This window comes from Hyalella azteca, unplaced genomic scaffold (assembly GCF_000764305.2).
Source record: "Hyalella azteca isolate HAZT.00-mixed unplaced genomic scaffold, Hazt_2.0.2 contig10021, whole genome shotgun sequence".
In the NCBI taxonomy this organism is placed as follows: domain Eukaryota; kingdom Metazoa; phylum Arthropoda; class Malacostraca; order Amphipoda; family Hyalellidae; genus Hyalella; species Hyalella azteca.
In genome coordinates, this window is record NW_025940074.1 from 429,025 (window position 1) to 440,714 (window position 11,690).

At 39.6% G+C, this 11,690-nt stretch overlaps 1 protein-coding gene and 1 long non-coding RNA gene across 2 annotated transcripts; both read left to right on the plus strand.

Annotated features, from left to right (window-relative positions):
- The first annotated feature begins 1,248 nt into the window (after window positions 1-1,248).
- On the plus strand, window positions 1,249-7,505 carry LOC108674569 (trypsin-1). The gene is made up of 11 exons (XM_018162537.2): window positions 1,249-1,364; window positions 1,546-1,588; window positions 1,776-1,933; window positions 2,223-2,326; window positions 2,749-2,963; window positions 3,344-3,527; window positions 4,677-4,792; window positions 5,200-5,352; window positions 6,266-6,405; window positions 6,606-6,726; window positions 7,247-7,505. The coding sequence occupies exons 1-11, from the start codon at window positions 1,320-1,322 to the stop codon at window positions 7,300-7,302; spliced, it is 1,335 nt and encodes a 444-aa protein (XP_018018026.1). The 5' UTR covers window positions 1,249-1,319; the 3' UTR covers window positions 7,303-7,505.
- A 3,269-nt stretch (window positions 7,506-10,774) lies between these two features.
- On the plus strand, window positions 10,775-11,020 carry LOC125178471. Its single transcript, XR_007156915.1, has 2 exons — window positions 10,775-10,929; window positions 10,979-11,020. It is a non-coding gene; the product is annotated as an uncharacterized LOC125178471 (long non-coding RNA).
- The last annotated feature ends 670 nt before the right edge of the window (window positions 11,021-11,690 follow it).

Sequence of the window (11,690 nt, forward strand, 5' to 3'; positions counted from 1 at the left end):
TAATATTTTAATTTATATTATACAAATTATACTAAAACTACTAAATTACTACTAAAATTATAGACTACTAAAATTATACTACTGAAATTTATAGACTACACCGGCCTCTCGGATAACTCCCGCGTTTTTGCAGGGGCCTTGACAACAATGTCAAATTCCAAACTAAACGCAACAAAGGCTATGCTATGCTATGCTATGCTATGCTATGCTATGCTATGCTATGCTATGCTATGCTATGCTATGCTATGCTATGCTATNCAGGCAATAAGTCCAGCAGCTATCTCAGTCAATCGTCAGTTATGGAAAGATCGGGTTCCAAAGGCCGGATCCCTTGTGAATCAAGTCACGAAAAATTCAAGAATCGGCAACAGGCCATGGGCCTATTTCTTCAGTGCCGACACTTCTATTATATTCTATGAACAAGAATCGGCAACAGGCCATGGGCCTATTTCTTCAGTGCCGACACTTCTATTCTATTCTATCATTCAACAATATCTAAACGTAAACAAGCGGAAAGCGCCGACATCGCTATGGTATGTTATGTTATGTAAAGACTTGGCAAATTATGTGGGAAGCATTAGGGTGTAATTCAGATTTATTTATGCATATTATTAGCGTTTGCGTATGACAACGCAATTATCAGAGTAACAGCACTCTAAATTAACTTTACTAAATTACTTTCTTGAATAAAACGAAAAACAAATTCCAAGTTCAATTAAAATACTTCAGAGTCGATCAAGTTCAGTGCACGACACTGAATGAGCCGCTGAAGCGGCTGCGTCAACAAACGAAATAGATGATCATGAATATGTGGTCGTCTGAATGCAGGTGCTTCGAAATGAAATGCAACTCATCGTCGTACTCTTTGGTTCAAATGAGATCATTGTCACACCGCAAGTGAGAAAGGCTGTTATAAATGTTGTGAAATGTGTTCCAGTGCAATGATGTCTACATACATTTCCATTATCGCTATTCGAGAGAGAAGACTTCGGAACTTCATATATAGAGAGCATTAATAGCACATATGTTAGGCTAAGCCGCAAGTGTCATATGCAGGCAAACGTTGGTGGTTGTGGCAATGAAACTGAAAGACTCAATACGCTTCGTCAATCAAGCTCTATTTAATCCCAAAAACGACCTCGTCAATGTAATACTAGGAATTGAAATGTCAATGCATTCGATGCGGCGTGAAAGGAAAAATCGTTGATCGTTTTCGAGTGCCATGACTATAAAAGAGCAACACAACGACTTGGATTTCGAGTTCAGCCTAGCCAGGTAGAGCGACTACTAGCCTTGCCTTGTCTCTGCTCAAAATCGACATGCGTGGTATTTTCGCCGTGGTGCTTCTGAGCACTTGTGCTCTGGTAAGTCTTGAGCTCGACACGTTTTTATCGAATAAAGATTTATAATTGTAAACATTATGGAACATTATAAATTATAATTGTAAACATTATTAATTTAAACATTATGGAATATTAAATACAAATCAAGAAATCATCTTAATGCGGACTAATAGTTTCGTCATTCTTAAATGTCTGTTCTCAGGGCTTCCCGCAATCGAGTCGGCTTGCGCCCATCGAACCAAAAGGTAAGAAATTATTTTGAAGTCAGGTTGAAGATATTTGCATTAATAAGCTTGGGCATGCACACGTTATCTCTTCTTTTTTCTTGTTGTGAACAGAGCCACACTGAATACGGTGTGTCTTGTGTTACAGCCACTGCTCTTGTGTTACAGCCACTGCTCTTGTGTTACAGCCACTGCTCTTGTGTTACAGCCACTGCTCCAGCCTGCACTACCATTGCGACGGCTTCGGATGCATACACGCAGGTGTCTGTCCCAGCAGGAGGCTGCGTGTCCATCAGCGATATCGGCACTCGCCGCCGCTTGGTCGTCACTCCCAAGGCCCTCGTTCCATGTGGTTGGGTCTTCACTGTTAGTAAATCGTATTTTTCCGCAGTAAATAGTATAAGTGAATGAAAAATGCTCACTTACGCGGTGGTTATGCCAAGGGTTATTACCATGAACGGGTTCGGTTTCAACAAAATTAATTTGTTCTATTAGTCGAATAACCACGAATAAACGGAATTTTAAATTTTAGCAGTAAATACTTCTAAACTATTGTTTACATTCTGTCCAAATAGGAATTCAATTGGTACTAACTTAAATTAAGATGACGATGGAAACGCAGTTCTCTGCTAAGAGTTTCATGTGGTATTCACAGTCCACTGATGGCTCGAAGCTTTCCATGACGTGCTCAACCTTCAACTTGGCTACTGGAGAAGACTTCCTTGTCACTGAAAAACTCGAGTCTGCGAATAGATACACGTAAGACCAACGGTTTGATCGTACAGCATAGGAAGATATGTATATGTACGTATATACATATAATTTACTGAAATACTGATAAAAAGATGATTTTAGCCGATAGCTTCGAAATTAGAAAAGAGACGTAAGTGATTAAAGAAATATGTAGTATGATTTGGTTGGACATATGTGTCAAAATTTATTTGTATTTTTCATCATGATAATTTTTGTCCGTTGACATAAATAAAAAAAAATGAAAGGAAAGCGTTGAAAACGTTGGCAGTATAAAATTGACGTGACCAATTTGATTGAGCTTAAAATATGACTATGCCCCACCGATATTGATACTCACGACCTAAATTAACGATTGAATTTGAATCTTAGCCTTCTTAAGAATGACCCAACAAAATTTCCATGCATCTCTTGTCTCCCACGTCAAATAGGTACGCGGGCAGGACTGGTCCCTCGAACACGAACTACGCATCGTCTCGGTTGGCTGTAGCCTTCAGGTACAACCAACCTAGCAGCTCTGGCGTCTTCAACTGCAACGTCTGTTCGCGTTCTTCTGCTACCACAGCCGCCGTCACCACGACCACCACCAAACCTACCACTACCACCAAGCCCGCGACCAGCTCTACCGGAACAAACTCAACATGCCGTATGTTGAAATGCTGAATTTATACTTGAATATCAATAGAGGCATATCAGGGGCGTCGTAAAATAAATTCTTCCATGTAGGAAGAATTGCTCGACGTGCATTTATCTTCGCATCGAGCTGTGTTTTGGCATTTACTATAGTTGATAGCTTCAAGTATTCTCATGCTGATAGTGATACTACTGATACTTGCTTAATTTCATTCAATTCAAGCTCATTGGTTCAAATTGTATGCATTTAACAGATACCCCGTTCAGAGAAGCCTCAAAAGTCCCTGAAAAACACCCTAAAATGTACTAATTCAATTGTATGCAGTTAAAAATACCCCGTTCAGAGAAGCCTCAAGAGTCCCTGAAAAACACCCTAACATGTACTAATTCCAGGGTGCGGAATCGCTAACCGTGGAGTATCCCGAATCGTCGGTGGCGTTGCAACTGAAGTGAACGAATACCCGTGGCAGGTCGGGCTCATCGCCCCAGCGCAACCTGGTACACAGCGTCAGGTCTTCTGCGGTGGTACTCTCATCTGCGACAGATACATCATCACTGCTGCTCACTGCGTTAAAGGGTGAATAATAAGTATTACTCATGGAACTGTAATATTTTAAAAGTATCTCAGCAGGCAATGCCAGGTTGATTCAATGTTGAAACAACGTACTTCGCGAAGTTGAAATAACGTTGAATATTATTCCAGAATTATACAATGACATTCATGATAGAACATTTAAACCTGATGAAACCATTTATTAATTTCATTTCAACGTCAGAATTCAACGCGATTTCAACGTCGAAACAACGTTGAAATGTACGACGTTGAAAAAATTACGTTTATTTACTTTTATTATGGACTAATATCCAACGTTATTTCAACTTCGCGAAGTACGTTGTTTCAACATTGAATCAACCTGGCATTGCCTGCTGAGATTTTTCAGTTTATTGAGACTCTCCGGTATGGATTATGAGCAATCCAAGCGATTGAAGGGAATGAACGCAACTACTTGCAAATATCCAATGCTTAACTTCTCTCCAGCATTGGAGTGTCGGGCAAATAATCATATTTTAGACAAAATCTTTTCACGAATCTAAAGTTTTCGAGCTACATGACGATTAGCAATTATAGTAATGTGTCTATGTGTGAGAATGTTTTTTGTAATGTTCGGTAGATAATTTGCAAGAATCAGGATGCTATACGTGTATGTAAACCAAAGTAGAACAAGTCACGAAGGCTTGCGAGCTCATATGACGTTACCACTTCAATATTTTCAGATAAATAATAGTTATTACGTTTCGTTACTCTATCGGCTAATAACGAGCGTTTTTGAAGACTTAAACGCTCCAATCCCAGAACAAAAATTAGAACACACGATCAAAAAGCATTTATGATAAGCGCAGGAGCTTTTGACGCTCCGGGCCCTGGACCTCCGAATCTCCATATATACATAACATAACATAGTGATGTCGGCGCTGAAGTGTAGGCCTGATGTGGCCTGTCGCCGATTCTTTTCCTTTCGTGCCTTGCTCATAGAAGATCTAAAATCATGTCATTTGACCGGATCTTTTCATGACTGACGATAGTTTCAAGTAGCTACTAGACTTCCACCGGAGTGGAATGCTCGCTTTAAAATGTACCACCGGAGTAGAGAATGCTCGCTTTAAAATGTAAGTAATCAATAAAATTATAGCGATACACTGACGCACGATCGCATTCCCGTTGCAGTGAGACTACATCGAGCTTCGACGTCATGCTGGGCGCCCACTCTACCCTCAATGACGCAGCCAGTGCAATCATCAGAGATCCGGTCAAGATCACCATGCACCCTAGCTACGGCACTCGTGAGTCTCTGGGCTTAATTTCGAACACAATTTTTACGGCAGTCAGATATGAATACTTGAAAAGCTCTAGACCCCTCGTGGTATGCAATACGAATGGGTATATATTATATTTGAATTCAACCCTTCTGTGAAATGTAACCTGACAGTTTTACGTTAAATTGCATCGGAATTTCAAAAAATATAACTCGCTAATGCAGCATATCTTCATACGGAATAAATAACGAGTGAAGCAATTCTCTAAATATTTTTACATTCAACTCTGGATTGGATTAATAGCTTTGTCTTTGTTGTTCATTTGATTGATGAAATAAATTGCCTGATTTATGTATAAATTTGTCCTGATCTCTAAATTAGGGAAGCAAAATTTTCAAGTGATGTCCATCGTCCATCGTCGTGTTCACTTGCAGCTTCCATGGACAACGACCTGGCCATCATCGAGATCAAGCCTCTGAACTTCTCAGACCCAGCGGTGCAAGTGCGCCCAGTGTGTCTTCCCGACAGCAACACAACCTACGTCGGCACCAACGCTACCGTCTCTGGCTGGGGCACTCTCACGTCAGGTGCGTTATACAATAAATAATATACTCTCACGTCAGGTGCGTTATACAATAAATAAAATATAGACGCACATCAGCTGGCCCAAAGGAGAGCAGACGGACGGAACACGTTCAACGTTACCTCCGGGACCCGAGGGTGGGGCGACCTGCCTATCGACGACTGGGAGACGGAGGGCGGCGAAGGCGGCGCATCAGCGTGAGCGTGGATTAGGAAGTCCTACACTCGTCGTTAGGTCATAAGGTCACATCAGGTGCGTCATACGAACACTATACTACTCTGTGGCTCCAAACCTCTGGAGTCAGAGACTGCAATGCTTGACGCAGAAATACTGGTGACTAATTGAATTTTGTGACTCTGACTCGTATGTGAATAATATAATGATAACCAAAATATTAAATAAACACATTCAGTGCGTAAAGAACAAATATTTGCGTCATTAGAAAGTAATCAAATGACGTTTTCAGATCACAAGGAAAGTTTTTTGAGAAATATTGCAAATAAAAATTATTTCTGCGTCTTGATGTAATTCTATCCGCAGACTGATGCCTATCTCTAGCAGTGTTTCTGAATGCAAGCTGTAATGGAATCTTTCATAATACTCTGTTTAATATCAACCCGTTCGTTTATAGATCAGTTTTGTGGTGAGACATTGCATCAAATTAATACTTCTCACTCTTACCTCTAGCTTCCCAAGTGATGTCAAGCAACTTCTCCAATAACTGATCAGGATATTGTGTTGAAAAAAGTAGTAATAATTTATTCAGACATCCATTTTTAGCCGGAGTAGACATATGATTGTTTATATAGAATCTTGGTCTCGCAAAAAAGCTCAAATTTGAGACCAAATAGGCCATCACATACACGAAAAATATAGCCTCTTAATTACGTCAATAGTAAAGATGATTTGATTTAAAGGTGGCAATCAACCTGCGGTGCTGCACGAAGTGACAATCCCAGTGGTGAGCAACGCTGACTGCCGTGCTGTGTACGGTGCTACCATCACCAGCAACATGCTGTGCGCCGGCACTGCTGCGGGCAACAAGGACTCATGTCAGGTATGGCACTCACTCCAGACTGTGCCAGGCATCCTTAAGACAGGGAGAATTATGTGTTTTTCATTATTATATTGCAATTTTTTTCTTTTTGTCCTCCATTGCTACATTGATTTTTTTTCATTTTGTCCTCTATCATCCTATTGAATTTAGTCAGTTTTGTCCTCCGATATTATATTGAAATTCCTCGGTTTTGTCCTCAGGGAGATTCCGGTGGCCCCCTGATTGCCCCCGACGGCGCGAACTACGAGCTCATCGGCGTCGTGTCCTTCGGCGCAGGCTGCGGCGACCCTGGCGTGCCAGGCGTCTACGCCCGAGTCACAGGTGACCTTACTAACAAAATTTCCGGCATGCGTGACCTTCTGCGCAGGACTCGCTACATCTCACTTGAAACAAGCGTACTCATAAGATCACAGTCACAAGCAAAAAATTAAAAGTAACTTATGGAAAACTTTTTCCGTTTATCAATCAATTTAAAATATTTAAAACACGAACTTAAAGATGCTGTCACATTGTGCACGGTATGTTCACCTTAGATAAAAATGTACCTTATTCAGCACAATAAATGAGTTAATTAAATTTCAAACGTATGGTTTAGTGATGGTATGGCTAATAGTTTATTTGAATAATGACAATTACACGTGGCAATAGTGACATTATAATTGGTGGCAGTTGTCATCAAACGAAATTCACGATTCGTAAAAATTGTAGCGGGTTGAGGAACAAGCATACATAAAATAGTCACTCTGTGCATTGAAAATTAGTTGTACTGGAGAATATGATAAATAATAGAACTGGTGAGATTTAATGAATAATAATAATAATTTGCACCTGTCATGAGCAGCCTACCAAGACTGGATCGCTAAGAACACTCCTGGCTGCAACACCTGCCCTCGCTAAGCCTGGCATGGTCTTGCTGAGTCATCGTCTGTTCCGGACCATTGCAATTATTTCTTCAACTGGCAACTTGATTGAGCTCCCAACTTCCCACCTGTTCTGACTTTTATTTCGTTTCGTTTTAATTTCTCATGAGAATTTTATTTCATTAACCTTTTCTGTGAATTGGTAAAATTTCTTTACGAATAAATTCTGCAATAAGCGAACAAATGACTTTTAATCACGCCCATCTTATAAGAATAATATGCAAGGGGATGGTTTCAAACTTTTACCAGATTTATTGCATGATTGAGGCATAAAAATGTGCACTGTCATTCAAAATTATTCCCATAGGCTAGCAAACGTTTTACGTGAAGAATTACGTGAACTGGGAACGTTAAACGTTAGTTGCTGGTTCCAACACTATTTTAGAAATTGTAAGAAATTATGACTAAGCGTCTGAAAAAGTGGCTCGCAAATGTCCTTCATCCTCACGACAATAAATGTGAATGGTGTAGAATCGTGCACATGTTATTATAAATAAGAACAAACGAGAAAATAGTATTTAAAACACACATTATTGATCACAGTCTGTATGTTTTCAAACGATTTAATACTAATGACATGGCACGATCCGTCAAGAGATAATTAATGCATGTCTCGTTAATACAAAACAATATTCATTTTTCATCATATGATTTAATTCGCATGACACCTAATGTTCTGTCGATAAATTAATTATTCATACTCCTCCTGTCAAGAGATTTATTGCGAACAGCAATCAAATTATCGCTCAGTGTTCTGCGTTCATTTAAAATAATAACGAAATAAAAATTTCACGTATCAACCATTTCCCTCCCAATTAAGAATACCAAACATATCATATATATGAGTAAATTTGCTTTTTCTTTAATGAACTACAAACTTTTCTGGCAGCGAGAAGTTCAATCCTCATGCAACGAGATTATGGTTTTTCTTCGGCATTTTCGAAAGCTTTCATGATTGCAGAAGCTAAGCCCATTTTTCTCCCTTGGCAACGCCTCAGCCCTGAGTTAACTAATGGATCCATCATACCTCGGCAGTCGGGCTTGCTTGTGTTGAAGGAAAGCTCTGTAAGAAAAAAAATCTCTTAGTAGGAACTAAGCTCAAGGCAAACCTGCCAAGAAAACCGCTTCAAAAAAAGTGTTCTAACTGAAAATTGGAAATGGAATTTGGCTCATTTGAAAAATTATAGGCTACATTTCGTATGTACAAAGCCAGACTTAATGTTATCTTGTTATCACCTTGTTAGGTTTATTTTTCGAAGTTTCAAAATACTCTAATCAACTGACGTTTTCAGATCACAAGGAAAGTTTTTGGAGAACTAGAAACTCTTTTTGTCTGTTTAAAATTTAAATCGTGAATTTATCTAACAGCTATTTTAGCTCAAGTTAACCGCGCATTGAATCGGGACTCTTCAAGCTACAAGATTGGGATATATTCGATTGAAGAGATGGTAATATAAAAATATTTATTCTTCGAATCGCATCGAATTATGAAGTTTCATAAACTTTCTTTTAAACTCTACCATGATGCGCTCCTGTAGTCAAATACTGGTAGCAAACCCCATGGAGTTATCCTGTGACAATTGTCCATAACTAAAAATTTCGATAGAACACTGCCGATTTTGCGTCAATATTTCATTCGTAGGAATAAGAAAAATAATGATTATTGCATTAAATCAGCTAGTTTCTTGAATTCCTCCGTGAATTATTGGACTTCTTTGTCTCCAAGCGACGATCGCTTCTAAATTACGTCTGGTTAGTTTGTCATTAAATTGCAACAGCTTTTTCCGGATCAAGAAATTTAAGTGAGCGAGCGGGATGACAGAGCAACGTCGAGCGAATGACGCAACTTTCTTCAGTCTTCACTGAATTTTGGAAGGAAATTTGGCTTGGTTGCTATAGGAGGTCAGCGAAGGCTTTATTTACGACAAATCTGGCAGAGTTTGCTGTTGCTACCCGAGCAGACAGTCCCGTGCTTGTGCTTGTTCCCACATGTGCTTGCGACGAGAACATTCTAGCCTGCGATGTGTAGCGGGAAGCCAGCCAAACATCTATTGAGTGAGGCGAGCTGCTGGGCGGCTGCTGCTGCTGCTGATACTCCTACCCACAGTCCATGCTGCTGCTGCTGCGGCTGCTGCTGATACTCCTACCCACAGTCCAACTGCTGCTGCTGCTGCTGCTGATACTCCTACCCACAGTCCATGCTGCTGCTGCTGCTGCTGATACTCCTACCCACAGTCCATGCTGCTGCTGCTGGTATTACTGCTGGTGCTGTTAGTGGCGCCGTCTGTACCTACTGTTGCCATAGGTCCAACCCCTACAACTGTTCGCATACTGTTTGCATGTATGCAACGGTCTGTTCAAGTCCAGGCTATGAAAGAATATTGCAACATGGAATGAGTACATGTACCTAGTGTATTGATTTCTTGAAATGGCATGTTTTTACGGCTAAACATTTCCTTCACCTTTTAATAATTCAATGTTCATGACTAGGCTTCTCACGAAAAATACAAATAAATTTGAATTAGAAGTGTTTTTTATTAAACTTTCCTGTACAACTGATTTTTTTGGAAATTTAGGCGATTTTTTTAGCACAATGAACTTATTCATGCTGAACAATTGCACGGAGCTTTTATTGCACACCTACAAATAAGTCCATAATGATCATTACAGGAATATTTTGAGACGAGTAATAGCTTGAAATTTAAATGATCATCTAAGCTGATTGCAGAGCAAATTTATGCATTTTAATTTGATCGTTACGTGCCGGGTCGATTTGTATGATACTTTTTTATTATCGTGAAAGTTTGAAACACGTCGTAATATGGGTATCCCGTATCAATAAGAATTAGAATTCTCTCAGTGAATCAATACTTCAATTTTTAGGTCAATATATATTTTTTATGAGTTTTATGCTCACCCAATAAAAACTGCCTGTGTGGCAGTGACCGGGAGTTTCAAAAAAGTCTGACATGTCTGGAGCGGCAGCTAGTCAATTCAGTCACTCGCGCCGGGCAACAGTGTCCGCTTGACTGTCGTCGTGTGGGTGTGTGTGACGCTGACGGTGTGGCACCTGCTAGTCTGCTACCCCACGTGAGAGTCTACCGCTATCGGTAGGGACTTCACGATTAAATTCTAATATTTATGATGTATTAAAATAAAATTTTAGCAATCATACGTTCATGTCTATGTTGTATTGAGTGTAAAACTGGATCGAATTAGCAAAATCCCTTCAAAATTTTGCCCAACGAAACTTGAGAAAATGTCCTGCTGACTTTCATTCAAGTAGTTCCGTAGGATTGTTGATCTTGCCTATCCCTAATTTTGTCATCGTGGTGACTAATTCACTTGCGAAAGCGTTGATAGTCTCTAAATTGTTATTTTTATGTTGTAGTATGTCTGTCTTTTTGAAGTGGTTTTTGTTGTCGTTTAGGATACAAGTGACACTGTAGGGACATCGATATTCGTTATTTATTTTATTGTTCATTTTTTCCTCAAATAGTCAGCAGTCTAACAACCATCCGAACTTCTTAGAGATTGACTTTTTCTTACTTCGTAAATTCAGTTACTAGTCATTTCACTGCAGCTTTGTCCGCCAACGTTTGGGGTAAGATATGTTATGCAATTAGCCTTATCAGAGTTTGTTTATTCAACAGGTGCAAACTTTACAATACTCAAATACATTGATCACAACATGCGCCTGGTTAATTACTCGTAGGTTTCCCTATTATTCGCACTCCCTTAGCTTATAGCGGTACCAATAGATCCCGCTATAACACAACATAAGCCTCGAATAAAGTTGAATCTCTGCATGCGTTGGATTTTCACAACTTTAAAACGATATCATTATCGGTGATAGAATGGTGCTATTTTGCTAATATTGAGTAAGCGGTCTACGGCACTTCTTATTTGTGATGTTATTGATGTTAGAATTTTCAACGAGAGTTCATTTTCAGAAGTTCAATCTCCAGTTCGTACTTTGAGGCTACCAACGAAAGGAAATACTTCTCGTTATTCTATTTTGATGTTTTTTTTGTCGTACTTCTTTGTTGCGTCTGCTTGCTTTGCCGCCAAATTTTTAATGCAAAAGGCAAAAATCATTGATTGATCTTCTGTGATGGATATGTCCTCAAAAAATATGAAACGGAGAGAATTAAGAAAGAAGAAACTATCATCCCCAGGCTGTTGCCCAAAGCAGCATCCGTGTCGGTGTAACGTTGTATTCTCGGGTTGGTCAATTATGCACGCAATCGAAGATTAGCTGACGGGTGGAGCTTTTGGACCGAGTAGACGACTGGGTATAGGAGAGACTGTCTTATGCTATTGCCTATTGAGGAATAGAAGTCCATGTAATAGCTAGCTGTTGTA